Raw genomic sequence first — 20,660 nt, forward strand, 5'->3', positions numbered from 1 at the left:
ACTTTTGGAGGGGACTGTATATATGTAAGGGATAAGATACATGATATCCCGCTTATTACATGGCTACCTACCAAATAAATCAATAATTTGACACAAAATATTGATTTAAAAAGGAGTTTAGTATTGCTTCCGCTAAAGAAAATAGTCTGTTCCGTCTCTACGGTTAGAATCCTGCGTCCATAGCAACGCTCTGTTTTTCATGGCAACGGTGTGTTATACTTAGCAGCGGTCTGTTATCAAGAAATAACAGACTGCATTCTACATTAGAATTCAACCAAGCCATGTAATATATATTAGGGCTGAACGATACATCGAATTTTCATCGTCATCGCGATATGAACTCGCGCGATGAACACATCGCAACAGACAGCCTGACACGATGAATAATGCCTGGTTCAGATTACAAGATTTTTGTGTCTGTTACGATAGTCACGGTGTCAGATTACACGATTTTGACTCCTAAAATCTTGTGTCGTGGACAAGAAACATGTCAGACTACACGTTGCTTTCCGACCAGTCATCGCGTGCCGTCACACGCACACATTCACTCGCAAACCATTCGCACGCACACACACAATCACTGTCCCTCGCTCACTCACTTCACTTGCGCTCACTCACTCACACACTCACTCGCTCACACACACACACACACACACACACACACACACACACACACACACACACACACACACACACACACACACACACACACACACACACACACACACACACACACACACACTGTCCCTCGCTCGCTCACTCGCGCACACACACACTCGCTCACTGGCACACACACACTCACTGTTGCTCGCACTCTCGCTCACATACTCAACCCGTCGTGGAGGACCGTTAAAAAATTAAACATGCTAGTCTTTCTGTCGTGAAGCATCGCAGACGCGACGTAGGTTGTCGCCCACATACGAGATGTATATGTATATATATATATATATATATATATATATATATATATATATACACAAATAATGTGTTTTTTACGAATACTTATTTCGAACAAATACTTAAAATATTTGTATTCGGGAACAAGAAAAACTTTATATCAAAAAGCTGCGTTTCCTCCGGCTGTAAATCCACTTGTTGATAAGAAAGGAGGAAATGAAACAGAAATATTTTGGATTAGGCTAATGTCACGTTGCCATAAGGGGTCGTTCACAGCGCGTTTTTTGCGCGTGCAGATTTCAAATGTAGGCGCGCCTATGTTGGTTGCATAGCAACGACAAATGCGGTGCGAACTGCGCTCTTCATGATGACGAGGAAGTATCAGCAAAGAATTAATTGATTTCTAGCCCTTGCATTAGCTTTAGATATATTTATGGAGATGAGAAATGAAATAAAAAGCCATCATCATGTCATTAAAATCAGTCCATCAGAAAAGCTGTTCTAGGCTTATTCTTGGCTGGATAACTCTTAGCAGGTTTAAAAAGCCCTTTTAAAATTAAATATGAATGCAGTTTTGGATTAAATAAAAGTACAGCCAAGTCAAATAAAACACGTTTTATCTCCTGTATTTGGTAACACTACAATAAGATACCATTCATTAACATTACTTAATGCGTTATCTAACATCAACACATTGAGGGAACAATATATTTTTACAACATTAATTAATGTTTGTGAATGTTATTTAATACAAACACTTGATTGGTCATGTTTGTTCACTTCAGTCATTGTGCATTAAATAATGTTGTGAAAAGATAAAGTATAAAGTCGGCAACACCTAAGCTCCAAAATTATCAAAAATATTTATTTTTAAGACAATTATCGCATAGCGTATGTGACGTTTCGAGCACGCAGGCTCTTCATTCGCTGATGAAGAGCCTGCGTGCTCGAAACGTCACATACGCTATGCGATAATTGTCTTAAAAATAAATATTTTTGATAATTTTGGAGCTTAGGTGTTGCCGACTTTATACTTTATCTTTTCACTTGTTGTTTTTTAGTCGAGCACCCTATTTGAGACTGATGTGCGTGCTTTTGTTTCATTTTTCTGCATTAAATAATGTTAACATAAATAATGTTAACTTTTGATTTTAAAAATGTATTTTTAAATGAACCCCAAGGAGAATAATTGTGACAGTATATAACTATTGTTTATTGTTAGGTCATTTTATCTAATGTTATCTAACAAATTGAATCTTATTGTAAAGTGTTTTTAATACTACAGTTTCCATATTTGTAACCGTGATATACACTTTAATATATGTACATTTAATCTAAATTAAGCTTTGGTACCGAAATTGGTACAGAGAACCGAGGATTTTCACTGGTATTGGTACCGAATACTGAAATTTTGGTACCGTGACAACACTAGTAGCTCTGTTAGCTCTGTAATTTAGACAATAGGCTGTTGACAGAGTAACGTTAACGTAGGTAATGGCTGTTATGTTATTTTCTTTTCAATGACATTCCTTGTTACATGTTCATTGCTGGATTTAAGGAAAAACATCAACCAATATTGCATATCCATAATTATTATAATGGATATAATTAAAGAATACTTACACTATAACGTAAATTGTGACACTATAAGAAGTGTAACGCAAAAAAAATGGATTTTTACACCTATTTTGAATTTTACTCGAATACAAATACAAATACAAATACTTTTCCCCCCTCAACAAATACAAATACAGATACAAATACCGGCTGCTTTGCACACCCCTAATATGTATATATATATGTGTAATATGTCATTCTTTGATATTATAAAAAAATTGGATGATTTTATGTATGAATGAGGCATTATTACTAAAAAAATTCCTGAAATCTAGATACACATGATGCAGTGATACGGTTCAATGCCGCACCGACAACAGGCTTTGAGAAAGATGTGGGCTCTAAAACAACAGTGCGACTGATCAATTCCCAGGTAAACTGTTTGCTAACTCGGGAAAGGTTAAAATGACATGTAGCAACGATCTCTTAAAAGACGATAATTTCTGTTTATTGCATAGGTAATGGCATCTGAAGACCACCATTTCCTCTCCAGTTCTTTGTACAGTGCAGGGATTTTAGTGAGCTGGGATCCTGGCCCTTATTCGTCTGATCTACGGGAGGTAAAAATTCACCATATTTCACTGTCAAGCATTTGGCAAACTCACAAAATTCGAGGAAATTTGCTTAATTAGAAGGTTTCACCACAAAGTCCTAGCTTGATGAAGTGTAGTTTTTGTACATACTGAAGCACGTGACCACTAAGCCACTCCTTGTTAGTATAGTGGTAAGTATCCCCGCCTGTCACGCGGGGGTGAGACCGGGGTTCGATTCCCCGAAGGGGAGATGCTGAGCTTTTTTCTTCTTTCCTCCTAGCACAAGTCAACAATACAATTTCTCCATACAGCTGCAACACAGCCTGTAACACCCAGTTTAAAAGCAGTTTTTTCTTCTTGTAATTAGGAGTATAAAGAGTACATGCTTTACCTTCACAAATTAAATACTCAAAGAACATTTGGATTTAAAGAAAGGCCATTTTGAACTGCATTTCTATTATTTACACACTTTTATGAAATTTCAATGTTTTCAGTCTAATGCTTTTACATTACTTGACTCTTTGTGATGTAGTCATATAAATAATTAACCATTTGCATAACTTTAACTTTATTTATTTCTCAAATAATAAAAGCCAACAGAGCTTTTGCCGCAAAGTGAGTTAATATCATAAACTATATACATATTATAGCCTATATATATATATATATATATATATATATATATATATATATATATATATATATGTTTATGATATTAGCTCACTTTATATATATAATATAATACATAAACAATATATAATATAATATCTGTTTTTAACCTAGCTATAATAATAATAATAATAATAATAATAATAATAATAAATTCATTTTTAACCTGAGCAGTATAATAAGAAATTATAACGCATGTTCTAACTCAACCTGTTAACACTGAACAGAAGAGGGAAAATGATAGCACCAGCATCAGAGCAAAAAGTGCATTTATGGTAGGGATGGGTATTTCAAGCAAAAATAATATTCGATGATCGCTGGGAATTATTCTATTATTATTCGAAAATCGCACATGATTTTGACAACTTCATTAAGTTTTGTTTTGTATAAAGCCTTTCTTTAAAGTGAATTTTGTTTTGTATAAATTGTATCTTAATTTTAATCGATGTTTCATCAACTAATTGCATAGATTTAATGCAGAAGCAAATATAGCAGACAATATTATCAGGACATGCAAGGCACCGGCGCGATCACTTGCATTGCTCGTGAACTGGAGCTTGTCTCATAAATGAACCGAAACTCAGCGTATAGGCTATTTCACAGGCATGAGAAATATATTTATAGAAAGCTTGAAATGTCTACTTTTAAACAAAACAATTCAAAACGAAAAGAAACAGACTACTTTAAGTAATCCGTATAAAATGTGCATGTCTCTCTATAGGTGCGTTCACTACATTTGGACAATTCTATTTGTTAAATGTGTAGAATACTTTCCAAACCGTTACATATAGTATTATAAATGTTGTGTTCAGTCTAGGGATGGGACGGTATGAAAATTTCATATCACGATTATAGTGACCAAAATGATCGTGATTATCAATATTATCACGGTTTTGTTAAAACGAGATGAAAGTGTTCAAAAAGAACTGATGCTCACACTAAAAACAGTTTAAAGGGTTAGTTCACCCAAAAATGAAAATTCTGTCGGTAATTACTCACCCTCATGTTGTTCCAACCCCGTAAGACCTTCGTTCATCTTCGGAACACAAATTAAGATATTTTTTATTAAATCTGAGAGCTGTCTCACTCCTCCATAGGCTTCTAAGGGACTGAAACTTGCTGGCCCAGAAAATGTATTAAAGACATCGTTAATATAGTCCAAGTGACTCCAGTGGCTCAATCTTAAGTTTATAAAGCGACGAGAATACTTTTTGTGCGCAAAAACAAACAAAAATAATGACTTTATTCCACTTTTCATTTCCTTCCTCTGGGCCTCGAGTCTTTTCACGTAGTGTATAAGCGTAGCGCGTCTGTGTTGCACATCACCACGTATCACACACATAACCAGCGTTGGCCAATAGTGAGCCTACGTGGTGACGTGCAACACAGACGCGCTACGCTTAAACTTAAGATTGAGCCACTGGAGTCACTTGGACTATATTAACAATGTCTTTAATACATTTTCTGGGCCAGCAAGTTTCAGTCCCTTAGAAGCCTATGGAGGAGTGAGACAGCTCTCAGATTTAATCAAAAATATCTTAATTTGTGTTCCGAAGATGAACAAAGGTCTTACGGGGTTGGAACAACATGAGGGTGAGTAATTACTGACAGAATTTTCATTTTTGGGTGAACTAACCCTTTAATATTTGAAAATCAACAAACAACAAATAAAACAAGCAGCTCTATGCACTTTTTTAAGCAAGATTATATTCTGTGGCATTTCCTTCCTTATAATGACCGTCGTCAATAATGTCACTCAAACAACTCAACAAATGTCACTCTTTGGTCTTGTTTGAACTTGATCGTTTGTCTTTGGCTCAAAGCCACTTGCTGCGAACATTTCTTCGCGGAAGCTTCACGTTTATTTCAAGTGAGTGAGATAAAATATTTCAACTCAAAACAACATTTTGTGCCCAATTATTTCCCAGACGTAGTTTTGGTATTGAGGTCAAAGTTAACTTGCCTTGCGTTCGCTATAAAAAGTGGGTGATGGTCACACAAGACGACTCAGCAGATTTGAAGTGTTTACTCCCTATTGTTGTGACCGTCCTCGATTAAGTTTCACTCAGGACTTTTGTAAAAGCCAAAATATGACCACACCTCAGATTTGGTCCTCCTAAAAGCCTGAAAAATCTCCCGAGCATGGTCACTACCTTCCGCCATTCCTTCTTGAATAAAAAACAACAACATTGTGCGCTGCGCCTGTGTCAGACTGTTGCTGGCTGGACAGGATTTACAGTGAGTTATTAAAATCGCAATAATCAAACACGGTTTTAATGATAATGAAATTTTAAACGATAATACTAACCGGCAGTACATTTTATCAGGGTTTATAGTGAAACCGGTAATCGTCCCATCCCTAGTTCAGACGTTCATGATATAAAAAAATAAACATATTAGAATAACTTTTAAAATGGAGTGAACACGGAGCGGGAATGGAAAACCCGGAGTAAATCCAGAGCGGAGTGATTACAGAACGCTTAGAGTGGAAACAGGAACGTGCTTTCGCTCCACTCCAGGCTTTGATCACATCCCCCTTAGCAGGGTGAATACACCTCATCTTTCCTTAATTTAAGACCTTTTCAAACTAAAATTAAGACATTTATTACACCATTTAAGAAATGGAAGCCTATTTACGGCCTTAAAATTATGAAAAGTGAATTTAAGACATTAAGGACAGGCGGGAACCCTGCAATTGAGGGAAATCCATCGTAGACTCGCTGCAATTAACGGAAATCCGTCGTAGCGACGGAGAACTTTAATCCCTGTGATCTAATCAAGTTTACATCTACATTTTCTTCTCACTGAATATCCTACATCACAAATTACATAAGTAAAATGGGCTACAAACGGTTTCATGTTGACTCTAATATATATATATACAGTGAGGAAAATAAGTATTTGAACACCCTGCTATTTTGCAAGTTCTCCCACTTGGAAATCATGGAGGGGTCTGAAATTGTCATCGTAGGTGCATGTCCACTGTGAGAGACATAATCTAAAAAAAAAAATCCAGAAATCACAATATATGATTTTTTAACTATTTATTTGTATGATACAGCTGCAAATAAGTATTTGAACACCTGTCTATCAGCTAGAATGCTGACCCTCAAAGACCTGTTAGTCTGCCTTTAAAATGTCCACCTCCACTCCATTTATTATCCTAAATTAGATGCACCTGTTTGAGGTCGTTAGCTGCATAAAGACACCTGTCCACCCCATACAATCAGTAAGAATCCAACTACTAACATGGCCAAGACCAAAGAGCTGTCCAAAGACACTAGAGACAAAATTGTACACCTCCACAAGGCTGGAAAGGGCTACGGGGAAATTGCCAAGCAGCTTGGTGAAAAAAGGTCCACTGTTGGAGCAATCATTAGAAAATGGAAGAAGCTAAACATGACTGTCAATCTCCCTCGGACTGGGGCTCCATGCAAGATCTCATCTCGTGGGGTCTCAATGATCCTAAGAAAGGTGAGAAATCAGCCCAGAACTACACGGGAGGAGCTGGTCAATGACCTGAAATGAGCTGGGACCACCATTTTCAAGGTTACTGTTGGTAATACACTAAGACGTCATGGTTTGAAATCATGCATGGCACGGAAGGTTCCCCTGCTTAAACCAGCACATGTCAAGGCCCGTCTTAAGTTTGCCAATGACCATTTGGATGATCCAGAGGAGTCATGGGAGAAAGTCATGTGGTCAGATGAGACCAAAATAGAACTTTTTGGTCATAATTCCACTAAACGTGTTTGGAGGAAGAAGAATGATGAGTACCATCCCAAGAACACCATCCCTACTGTGAAGCATGGGGGTGGTAGCATCATGCTTTGGGGGTGTTTTTCTGCACATGGGACAGGGCGACTGCACTGTATTAAGGAGAGGATGACCGGGGCCATGTATTGCGAGATTTTGGGGAACAACCTCCTTCCCTCAGTTAGAGCATTGAAGATGGGTCGAGGCTGGGTCTTCCAACGTGACAATGACCCGAAGCACACAGCCAGGATAACCAAGGAGTGGCTCTGTAAGAAGCATATCAAGGTTCTGGCGTGGCCTAGCCAGTCTCCAGACCTAAACCCAATAGAGAATCTTTGGAGGGAGCTCAAACTCCGTGTTTCTCAGCGACAGCCCAGAAACCTGACTGATCTAGAGAAGATCTGTGTGGAGGAGTGGGCCAAAATCCCTCCTGCAGTGTGTGCAAACCTGGTGAAAAACTACAGGAAACGTTTGACCTCTGTAATTGCAAACAAAGGCTACTGTACCAAATATTAACATTGATTTTCTCAGGTGTTCAAATACTTATTTGCAGCTGTATCATATAAATAATTTTTTTTTTACTAATATTTGTAAGCATTCTAGATTTCATTAATGAATTTTGGGTAAATGTAATAATCCTCCTTTTGTTATGCTTTCAGTGGTTCAACAAGACAGATTACCCAATATTTAAACAGTATCAGCGATATCGACGCTTACACCCTCAACAGCCATTTTATATTATACACCCACGGATGGAATGGCAGCTGTGGCAGCGAATACAAGACAATATGGATGAGACTATACAAAAAAACCCTCCCTCATCAGGCCTGCTGGGTAAGTTTTATTACGTTTTTTTAAAAAAAAACATCATAAATGCTTAAGAAACCACAAACTATGGTCATGTATACACTGCAGCTAATTGTTAATTCACCTTTTAGTGTTTAATCCTGTTCTGTACACAGTTTAGTAATTTATGGAAGCGACAATTGCATTCTACATCTGATTTAACTCCCCAAAAATGCAGGTTGTGACAATCACATTAAAAAAAAGATGCTACGCAGTTTACGTAACCAAGCTGAACAACTAGTTGTTAATGACCTATTTAAATGCAGATAAAAGATGTGCCTCTCTTCTGTGTTTGCTGCTTGGTGCAAGAAATCCACAGGGAAAGAGTTATGAGCCTGACTCATTCATGTTGCCAGATCTTGCTAAAAAAAAAAAAAAAACAGTGAAAAAGAAAGAGGCAAGCCTATTAGAAATCAAAATTAATCCAAATGCTTTATATTGAAAACAAGACTAAAATGTTGCAATATTTTGGTCTTGTTTTCAATATAAACCATTTGAACCCGCACCTGTCTACTTTAATAACTCCATAAACCTGATCACTTTATGAGCCAAGCTCAAACAACAAGCCCCAAAATGAAATGTGTTATAATATATGGGCATGGCAACACAGCAAGAACGTGTGCTCTGTGAAGCAGCCTTGTGAAGTAGAGATGAAACGATATGAAAGTTTCATATCATGATTATAGTGACCAAAATGATCATGGTTATCAATATTATCATGGTATTGTGCTGGAAATGTTCAAGTACTGATACACACACTTGAAATAATTTCAAGTTTTATGTCGATAACAAAACAAAACAAAAACAAAAAATAGCAGCACTATGCACTTTTTGTTTGCATAAACATTAAAGGAGAACTCCGGTCAATTTTAACATTGAGCTCATTTTTTTGTCAATTTGGAGTGCTGTCAATACAGAGAACAACGACAAAAATCGGTGTTGCCTACACCGTGTTATCCTCTTTTTAAAATTTGCACCCTGTTGACAAAGTAGTCGATTGCCGAGTTCACGCGCATAGGTTTAGTTACCTATGATCACGCGTGTGAACTCGGCAATCGACTACTTTGGACTTCAACCGAAAACAGGATGTAAACACAGGTATTTGCGCTGGCTTAAATAACATAATTTTTATACATATCCTTCACATCTACTGCAGTCAGATTCACTCGTGTTCACTCTGAAGGAATCACTCACATGACCTGTGCACTTGTAATGACACATCAAGGATGTTAAGAGGCTAAAAGCAGGTTTAACTATTGCCCCATTGAAGTCAACAGGGTGCAAATTTTAAAAAGAGGATAACACGGTGTAGGCAACACCGATTTTTGTCGTTGTTCTCTGTATTGACAGCACTCCAAATTGACAAAAAAATGAGCTCAATGTTAAAATTGACCGGAGTTCTCCTTTAAAATAATGTTGTGGGTTTTTGACCCCCAAAAAATAAGTTTTATAAAATAATAAACCTTACATTTCAGAAGGGGGGAGTAAACTAAACACAAAATTGCTTTTTTCTTCATTTTTTTATTAAAGTGGTATATTAAACAAATTGTGTCTCTCTTTAAATAAATTCAATTATAATTAACATTTTCTTAAGGATAAAAAAATCTATCTCAGCTAATGCTGTAAACTATAATTACGGAGCTCTTTCTTGCACATTACTGTAATATTAAAGGTTACAATTAACAACAGAGCAAACTGTTAGCAAACAGCGTTGCATTACAGTGCGCTCCCTCCTTCTGGATTGTAGTGTTGATCGCCTTTGACTGAATTTATTCGTAGTCTGACTGTATGCATCGTACCGTGACGGTTCGGGATGAATACATGTACCATTACACCCCTAATATATATATTATCTGCTCCATAAACAGTTCTACATAGGTTTAGATTTGAATGAAATATAAATGAATTCTCTGAGGGTAGGTTGCGCTTCTGGAATAGGAAAGAAAAGAGCTGTTTCTCTGGTAGCTTCTGTAAACAAAGCAAAGTTGCGCTTAAAAAACACTGCTTTATTAGGCATAACATGGAGGGACGATGAAAAGACAGTCGGCTCCCCTTAGAGATACATTCATAAAATTAATCAATACATTCTCAAGAAAAAATTTCTCTCAGCGCTGTTTTCCATCATGCTTTCACACAAAACGAAACCTACACTGCATGATGCGCCTGCATGAGATTATTGCTAACTTTTCTTAATGCTGAAAAGTATTTACACTTAGTTTTTCAAATCGCCATAATCAAATAAAATATATAACGATAATAATACAAGATTTATCGTCAAACTGTTTCATTTCTAAAGGGCCGTTCACACCAACAATAACTAAAAAGATAACTATAACAATAACTATATTTGCATCCACACCAGTGAACGATAACGGTCTGTTTATTCTAAGCTCGCGCACTGCAGTTTCAAAGTGTGTACAACGTCATTGAACATGTTTTTGCTGTTCTTGTTGCATTTACATAGCTTTAATCAGCATGCTATGTTTTGAGTGAAGCTAGTGTAATGATCTAATAATCTAACAGTGAATATAGCTGACGTATTCAATATAGTGGAATAAAAACTTTTTCACCGCAAATTCAAAGAAAGCAAGACAATAGGCAGATTCCATTCCATTCCAGATTTGCGCAAAACTTTTGCGATTTTTTTCTAAATGTTGATAAAAAACTTGCGAAATGACGGCGTTTCCATTAACCGATGTTATGTGACTAAAACGAAATTTTTCCCTCTCGCGAGAAGTCATGGCAATGAATGTTGGTAGGTTTATATATTGCAGCCGCCACACTAGCCATTATTATTAATCGAAGGAGATAGGCGTGCTGTCCAAGCATTAATGGTAAGGAAAGACACTTATACTGTGAGCGGCACATATAGCCTACTGTATGAGGTGTTTCTGGGCATTTCTCCCTCATTTCTGCTTCGAGGTCTTGGTTGTGCAATTTCTTTGAGGTTTAGAATTCAGTATTCCTGTAATTCTTTTGTCTTTTATGAATTTAATAAAGAACTCTGTCTCCTATTCTGTCCAAACATACCACGTCATTGCGTCAGGTGACTGTAAATGCGCAAAAACTGTTTCCATTGAACAATTGTTTTCCATATCCATTTCTTTTAAAAGGGGCTTGACTTGTGGTGGATTTTGTATGTACCTATATTTTTTCCTTCTACCTCCATAGGCACAGTTTTAATGATGTCCCTCTGTGAAGTGGTACATGTGTATGAGTTCCTGCCTTCGCGACGGAAAACCGAGCTGTGCCACTACTACCAGCGCTTCAGTGATGCTGCCTGCACCCTAGGTGCCTACCACCCATTATTATACGAGAAGAACCTGGTAAAGAGGATGAATCAGGGGTCTGACCGTGACATCTATACATATGGCAGAGTCACTCTCCCTGGGTTCATTACATTTAACTGCACCCATAGCTCCACTTCCAACACTCAGTCAAAGACATAATTTGAGGGTGAACTGATTTTCTCTGTACACTTTCAGAATGTAACAGTAAAGCACATGATTTAGTCTACAACTGCAACAAGCATTCAGTCTGGTCTCTGAGATCAAGAGTCGGTTTACTGGAGGAGAATGAAAAACTAACACATTAAACATTAGGAGTATAATATAACGTTATAATAACATTATTATAATTCACATGGACACAAAATGCTGAATATAGCGGCAAGTTCTGTATGTGTAAACTACCATCCATCAATCCCTAACTAGTCCCATAGGAGTAAATGTTATGCTGTTTGGTGTTAATTAAGAGAAAAAAGATCTTAACACCACATATCTGCCTCTCATGTGAGATGCAGCCACTGACTTAAACACTGCCTAATGTGACACATTAAAGCACTGATGTCAAAAGAACTGATGAACAGTGTTGAGGGAAACGCATTACAAGTAGCGGGAGTTACGTAATCAGATTACTTTTTTCAATCAACTAGTAAAGTAACAAATTACTTTTAAAATTGCAACAAAATATCCGAGTTACATTTTCAATTAAGTAACGGAAGCTACTTTGTTTTCCCACCTTTCCTGTCCCCATGTTGAGAGAAATTGGGAGTACGTGCAGAGGCGTTGTGTGCGCTGTGTGAACATGATGTTATTAGGGATGCACCAATACCAGTATCGGGCCTGATACTGCACTTGTACTCATAAAAATGCTCCGATACAAACAACCAATACCATGCAGCGTGTGTAGAGTGTTTGTGTCCAGACAAAGAAACACTGACAACAGAGAGTATAATGGGGATAAAAGAGAAGGCTGTCTATGAAGTAAATGTATCTAATTAGTGTAATATTAAACAAAATATAGTAACGCCTACATAGCTGTGGGTGCGCGAGCTGATTAGCGGAAAACGTGCAGTAGATTGAGAGTACAGCAGCACAGACACGCAAGCTTGTCGAGCGCATACCTTTTTCACAGACATCAGTGGAAAGTTTGTAGTTCGGTCGGATATGTAAATGGCAAAGGTAAAACAAGGCATGTATTACTACTGTTAACTGACGAGAGAGAGCGAGAGAGAGAGAGCACACTTCTGTTGCATGCTCTTGATTGCTGATCGTTCACTCAGTAAACATGCATCATTTCGATTAAAACTAAATCGTAAAATACGAACTGTTACGTGATTTATGTTACAGGACGTTTGCAGGTCAAGAAGTTTCAAGCTGCCACAGACAGCGCACAAATTGAATTGTCTTTTCTATCACATCTTGTACTTGAACGGACAAATTCACACAAAATGATATCCGTCTTGGCGAGTATCCTGGTTAACATAGGTGGTTATATCTTAATGAACGTGAACAAAGAAAACACATGTACAGTAGGGCAAGCTATATTGGATCCATGCATTTGGTCTAAAAAGGACAGCTGCCTAATAAACCTGCTCTGTTTTTTTGTTTTTTTTACTGTTAATCAAACTACAAAATACAAAGTAATCAGTCACTGCTATTGACTGAATTACTTTTGTAACTGTATAAAGATTCATCTATATTTAATTTATACAGTGATTAATATGCAGTATTATTTCACATTTGATTACTTTATTTCAAATCATCACCTACCTGAAAAAACAAAAAAACAAAACAGCTGTTTATTTCATTTGCAGCCTTTCTTTGTTCTATTGTATTTAGTTGTGCTATTTGTAATTTGATTATTTGTTGTTATTTTATTACTGATTGCTTACTTGCCTTTAATAATGTTTCAAATTGACATTAATTAAGCTAGTAGTTTTTGCTGTAGTATCAAAATTGTAATTTTAAAAATTAGAATTGTGATATTTCACTGGTGTCTAAACATTTGTACCACTGACCCAATCCTCAGCACTGAGCCCTGCTGGAGCTGCTCTAAATATGTGCTGTGCAATTAAATGATAGATAAAATATGATAGAGCAATAGAACAGTGAAAGTAACATAAGCTCATACATTATAACATGCTTAAGAATGATAATAACTAAAGGAAATATATATTTACTAAAAAATTAAGTCAACTAATATGATTCATATTCTTTTGGTTTCTCTACCCAATATACAAATTCAGGGAAAATACTAGCCAGACGTCGTCATACTCAGATTCTAGTCAGAATTTTTAGGTCGAACTTCCCGACCTAAAAATTTTGTGGGCGGGGCTAAGTTCGGCTGGCATCCAGGCTAGGAAAATACAGGTATCGGTATCGGACTTGTTCTGGAAAAAGTGGTATTGGTGCATCCCTAATGGTTATTGTAGTTCTAGACTTAATGTGAGTTTTTGCTCAAAAACAGATTCATTATTCCTCAAAATGAATAAAAACAGTGAAATGCAAACTCAGAATATTACACAAACCTGCAATAATTAAATGTTAAATAACACAAATGTATTAACCAGTGTCTTTGCTGCTGACATACAATGACTTTAGATAAACATAATATTTGTGTTTAATTTACTTTGTTTTTATTGCTGAAGCGTTGAACTACTCCAGAATGGCAGCACAGCTGAACGGTTTGTTTGAGCTGTGCCCTCTACTGTACAGATGTGAAAAGGCCTTTTAAAAAAAATTTATTTAAAAAAAATTATTAAAAAACAAGCAAGCCCAGCCCAAGTGAGAAAAAGTAACGCAAAATTAACTCAATTAGTTACTTTTATAGGGAGTAATGCAATATTGTAACATTGCTTTTAAAATTAACTTTCCCCAACACTGCTGATGACCATCCAGGCATTTTACAAACACAGTAAATCTACATCCAGATTATTAGACAAAATAAAGCTCTTTGTTAGAAAGTAGCCAAGATTCTGTCCATAAAAGTGTAGCGCGCAAAGCTCCATGTCCAAAGCCAGCCTGCCGCGGTCATAATGTGCAGCTTTTCGATTTATGCAACTGCAATCCTAGCACATCATTCATGCAATATTGTAAAATTATTTGCCAACACACACATACTATTAGCAAAATAATGCTTTTAATCAATGTATTTAATGAAAGCTGTATTTCAAGGCCTGGAGATCTGTATGCATTCAGTATATTTACACTGTGACGCCTTTCCTCTCATAGCACTCTGTAACCAGCCGTAGGGCCGTGGAGAATGTCCTTGCATGCTTTACTGAAATTGCACTATCAAACCTGTGATAAATTTGTATTTAGTTGTATTTATGAACTTGGTGAGAAGGAAACCAGAGAATGTGCATGTTTGTCCTGTTTTATACAGATTCAATTTCAATGTAAGCCCTTAAAACACAAAAGCAGATATACTTCTGCATTTTGAGGAGGAAAAGGGCATTTATTTTTAGTAGTATCGTTTTATAATGTTTATCCAGGATGTGTCAATGTATCTCATCCATTTCTATTTACTCAAACACACAGATTACATTATGTAAATACCGAAACATAAATACTGCGTCTAGTGATAGATGCTAGTATGAATCCTGAATGATGTGGGGACAGGACGTAATATACATATATTATTAATTTAGAAACAGACTTTATAGGCTTTATTAGATCTAAATAGGCTTTATTTTTTCCTTTCAGTTAACATGAAATTGACCCCATTTGCTTTCAAAATCAAAATATCATACTTTCTACGCTTCTGAATTGTAAACTTGTATTGTGAATTGAATTGTTAAAATGTGAAATCATGCTTTTTTCTTCCTTTTAAACCTTATTTATATTGTTCTTAGTTTTTTCTGATAGAGGAATTTTTATGTAATTTGTAGTGTTATGGAAATTAATTATTTAGTGATGAGACTGCAACGAAAACCAAGCCCACTTGTCTTTGAAGTACTTTATCCTTGCAAGAAGGCCATTCACATAAAGACATCGGAGTTTTGCGAAAGCTGCGAAGGGAAAACTCGCCAGGTGCGGCCTGCCATTTTTGTACATCACTCACACCTCACTCTGCTGTTTTCATGTTAGTTAATAGAGAAAGGAGATCTATATAAGGAGACAGAAATGATCTCTCATTCTCCAGACCAAATATGCACATGTAACACCTTTATAGTTGCAGCGATCGTTTCAGCTCATATATGATAATGTAATGTTCCACTAAGATCAGTTGTCTGTTGTCATGCAAGCACACACATTACATGAAGTAAAATTATTTGCCACCACAGTAGCATACAGCAGATTAGTATTATAAATATATTTAGAAATGAAATTAGTTAGCATAGAATGTATTTTTTAATGGATAACAAATAATTGTTCATTTATAAAATGTCTGCAGACTAAACTACTTCAAGTATAATTCAGATGTGTCTCTTGTAAATGAACTACTTTGTCATGTCTTGCATGGGTAAACCAATTCAAATTAATCAAACTAATCTAGGCTATGCACATGTGAACAACTGTCAAATGTATATACGTTTTATTTTTTTATTTATATTTCATAGGCCTCTCCAATGCAATGACAAATTTATTTTAATTTTTCAAGAATCATCCCTTTAAGCATTCTGTCGACATTAAGAAATTCTTTAAATCGATTTACTGTTTGTTAATATTCAAATGCCAAAGTTGTTGTACACATAAAAGTAATTCACATGAACCGTGGGACTTGATGGACTGTGATGAAGGTTGTAAAAATGAAGCATGACTGAACAGAATCTTTGTGTTTTTTGGATATTATGTTACTTGGATGACATCTAATAATGTCCTTCAATTACAGCAGATTGGAAAGAGCCATTTCACCTCATTTGCTATTTTAAGTTACTGGAACAGATACAGATTTAGATAAATCTGGCTTAATACATGGTTTACAACTTCAGGCTATTCCTGGGTGAACAAGTGGAACATTGTGTGCTCTAAAAAGGCAAGCATAAACTTATATTTCTCCGTTAAAGGAATATTTCACTTATAAATTTAAATTCTGTCATCATTTACTCACCCTCAAGTTGATATTTTAAATAATGTAGGTAACCAAACAATTGATATACCCCATTGACTTCCATAGTATTTTTCTTCCTATGTATAAATAATGTGCCACCATAACTTTGTCAGTGTTAATGTTTCAATTATATGCTGTATATGCAAAACTGTACAGTAATGTGGTAAAGTCTCTAATGTAATGTGATAAATCCTAGTAACTGACAAACTTGTTTCTTAAAACAAGAAGCAATTTATAAAATAGGCAATTCTGCCATTTGTATCAAAAACGCTTGATGCCGTAGTCAAGCACTGCTTTAAGTGCATCAATAAAATTCTATTAAAATGTGAATACATTTTAATTTAAATTTTCACTAAGATTTTAAAATTAATTTTCTCATTTTCTCTTAAAAAGACTCAACATGTACATATTATTAAATTACATTATATTGTCTCCTGACAAACGTACTAAAAAAAACCTGCCTGTCATATTCAATGCAGGACAGCACTTCACTGCAAGTATTAAAAGATTAATAAAACAACTACTGCCTACACTGTAATTTTGTCACTTTCTTCCAGGGATTTTAATATGGTGTATTATGAAAAAAAAAAAAAAAAAAAACCCTAATAGGCCTATACAAAATTCATGATTATCTTTATCATAGAAAGAAAAAGTTTTGGTCTCCCCGTCGGGGAATCGAACCCCGGTCTCCCGCGTGACAGGCGGGGATACTTACCACTATACTAACGAGGAGCTCCATGGTGCCTCTTAGCTGAATAAGCCTGAAATACACAGTAATAACACAGTAATAATCATTACAACAGCAGCTGTTTTTTGAGAAATATAATACAAGGATGTATCAACTTTATTATTTTATCTGTGCTATTTTAATTAATCCTACTGACCTGGAACTCTCAAAAGAAGGCTTCTCTATCTGGCGGAGCTCAGGAGTTCACTGTGTAATGTTAAATGGAACAAAAACAGCTAAATCATTTTTCTAACAGCCATTGCATTTGAGCACATAGGAAATTAATGGGAATTAGTTATTTTATTACTCTTTTCACTGTTTGATAGCTTTAACAAAGGATATACAAATGTGTATGAAGACATTACAGAAACAGACACTAGTTACATTATTGTGACGGGTATAATCACTTTGTTTTATACATACTTCCATTTTTGTGCTGTATATTCCTTAATATCCACTTAATATTGCATATTTTACGCATACACAGATTTCTGAGGCAATCTGAGTCTGTTTATAAAATTGTATGTATTTGGCCATATTTATTCTGATGTTAGAAAAAGTTGTTTAAAAAGTGCATTGAAAGTCTATGCTGTAGTAATATATTATTATTACAGTATTATTACATGTTATTAATATAATATTAACAAGGCAAAAACCTTTGCATCTCCCCGTCGGGGAATCGAACCCCGGTCTCCCGCGTGACAGGCGGGGATACTTACCACTATACTAACGAGGAGTGGCTTAGTGGTCACATGCTTCAGGCTGTGCAAGAACCATGACATCACTGAATCTTTATGGATTTTCAATTTCTAGTTAACGTTAATGGACAATTAGAAGGATAGTAATTACCTGTCCTGCACTGCACAAAGAAACGGAAGAGTAAATGGTGGTCTTCTGATGTCATTTCCTGTACAAAAAAACAAACATTTATGAGCTGCAGCCACTGTTTGCCGAATTCTGATAGCCTAACTGTTTCTCAGTTAGAAAAGGTAAAGAAACAACTTAGAATGAACCACGTTCAAATATGAGCCATGCCAAGCTGAGATACAACTAGGCTAACGTTATATGAGGATATATTACACTGAAAATTAATAAGCAACCTGCCTGGCTCATTAAGTCAAAACGTTTCAATAATATGCCACACATTTTTTTTTTAAGAAAGCACAGAATTTGTGTTTCCACAAGTACAGACATAAAACAAAACATTTGAAAAGTACAAAAAAGTAATAATAATAAAAAAAACACATGTCCCCGTTTTTAATTGATGGACAAAAAAAGTGAGATTTCAATGATAATTTTGACCTCTGAACTAGAAAATGTCGGCAATTTCCATTTCAGAAATCTGGTCAGCTTAATATATAATATTTTAGACAAAATGAAATTATAATAATAAATGCGTTTTGTTCTTGTTTTATACAGTCTTTCCAGTCTATGGCTTTGTTACATGTTTCTAAAACAATTGCTGGACTAGTGCGCCGCCCAGTGGTCAATCAGTGCTTTGAAAAATAGGCCACTAACGTTATTCTGTTTTTTATTAAAGTTTGTAACGTTATTTATTTATTTAAACAGTAGTTTTTGATGTATTATAAATTGGCGTTTAATGATTTTAAATAGGGTCTGCTAAGTTTACGGGATGTCACACAGTGTGTCACACACTCATTAGTGTGATGACAACAATTAACTGTAAAAGGATAAATGTGCGCTACAGGTTTAAAATTGGACAAAAAACAGCTTAACTTTAAATTAAAAATGAAAAGAAAAACATCTCACCTAAATATAGCAGCGATGGCTCCCTGAAGCTGAAACTGCTTTAATCTGCCGACTGTCGCTGAAAGGCAACAAAATGACTTCATATGACCTGCACACGCTCAAAATTAATTATATTGTGGATTTTAACTAGATTAGCTCTAAATTGGAAACCTGTACATTTACTACATGCTTAAAAATGTTTCGACGCAAACATGCTAGCTCAAGAATGTCGATTCTTCTCCAAGTTTTAGATGTACGTACGAACAGGTGTCAACAGTTGGATGACCGTTGGAAGCGTGACGCAGGAAAAAGATGTGATTCAAATAGAAGTGTCTATTTGCGCCACGCCACTAGTGGCACCAAACGGAACTACACACTAGCCGCGTTTCCATTACCCTTCAAATTGCGCAAATTGAAATTGCGAATTGAAAATACGCCCAATGGAAACACGTCAATTTCGCAAAAACTCCCATTTATCGCAAAAAAGTTTTTACGCTCGCATGAGGTGGTTTTTCAGGCATTTCGAAAAAGAAATATTTCGCAAAACTGCAATGGAAACAGTTTTTTTACAGGTCACTTGACATAGATGACGCGGTATGTGGACAGAATACGAGACCGAGTTCTTTATTAAATTCATATAAGACGAAAGGAATAATGGATTCTAAACCTCAAATAAATGCCACAATCAAGACCTCGAAGCAGATATGAGGGAGAAACACCCAGAAACACCTCATATGTGCCGCTCACAAGGGTCGTTCCTTACCATTAATGCTTGGAAAACACACATACATCTCCTTCGATTAATAATAATGGCTAGTGCAGTGGCTGGGATATAGTACATAAACCTACCAACGTCCGTTGCCATTTTTGGAATGATTTTACTTATCGCGAGAGGAAAAAATGAAGTTTTAGTCGCATAAGATCGGTCAATGGAAGCGCTGTCATTTCGCAATAGTTTTTTGTCGACATTAGAAAAAAATCGCAAAAGTTTTGCGCAAATCTGTAATGGGAAACGCGCCTGACTGTTTCCACACAAGTCTCCTGAAGACACCCCTTCTGCCATTGAAGACACCGCAAGATTTATATATATTTCAACTTACTGTAGGCCTACTTCAAGCCTGTACTATACATCCCAATGAATATGTTTCTTCATTTTCTTCCACTATTTTGTACCAGGGGTTGTTTTTCATTAAAATGAACAGATTTGTAGATTTTTTTTTTTTTTTTTGAGGGCATACCAGTATATTTAAAACCCCCCCAAAACAACAACAACATAACTTTTAATTTATTTGGTTAATTTTTAAATGCAATTTATGCATAGATTTTATTTGGTCTCATCCCCAGGCGTTTAATCTTAAAAGTAGCCTATTCAGTTAAGAACATGTTTGAGATTAAATACAAGACAGACGATGTGTGAAGAAAAAAAAAAAAAAAAATCTAGGTAAATCCTACCTGTGAACAGAATACCCTTTTTTATGTGCATGATTTCCAACAATTTTGTAAATTTGTCAAATTAAGGAACAATGTGA

At 35.9% G+C, this 20,660-nt stretch overlaps 1 protein-coding gene and 1 long non-coding RNA gene across 4 annotated transcripts in view; one reads left to right on the plus strand and one right to left on the minus strand.

Moving 5' to 3' along the window:
- st6gal1 (ST6 beta-galactosamide alpha-2,6-sialyltranferase 1) overlaps positions 1-15,519 on the plus strand; it is a 41,221-nt gene extending 25,702 nt beyond the window's left edge. For all 3 annotated transcript variants that reach the window (XM_079846649.1, XM_079846651.1, XM_079846650.1), the window contains 4 exons: positions 2,790-2,887; positions 2,973-3,074; positions 8,132-8,306; positions 11,490-15,519. In XM_079846649.1, coding sequence (XP_079702775.1) covers positions 2,790-2,887; positions 2,973-3,074; positions 8,132-8,306; positions 11,490-11,767 — 653 coding nt within the window. In that variant the 3' untranslated portion in view covers positions 11,768-15,519. The remainder of the gene's footprint in view (positions 1-2,789; positions 2,888-2,972; positions 3,075-8,131; positions 8,307-11,489) is intronic.
- Positions 1-19,424, minus strand: part of LOC307144338 — a 28,589-nt gene extending 9,165 nt beyond the window's left edge. Inside the window, exons 1-4 of the long non-coding RNA XR_013818726.1 lie at positions 19,153-19,424; positions 18,232-18,289; positions 17,540-17,589; positions 17,371-17,416 (exon numbers count right to left, since the gene is read on the minus strand). This is a non-coding gene — a long non-coding RNA (uncharacterized lncRNA). The remainder of the gene's footprint in view (positions 1-17,370; positions 17,417-17,539; positions 17,590-18,231; positions 18,290-19,152) is intronic.
- Between the last annotated feature and the right edge of the window lie 1,236 nt (positions 19,425-20,660).

The sequence above is a fragment of the Squalius cephalus genome (genome assembly GCF_949319135.1).
Source record: "Squalius cephalus genome assembly, chromosome: 17".
Taxonomy (NCBI): domain Eukaryota; kingdom Metazoa; phylum Chordata; class Actinopteri; order Cypriniformes; family Leuciscidae; genus Squalius; species Squalius cephalus.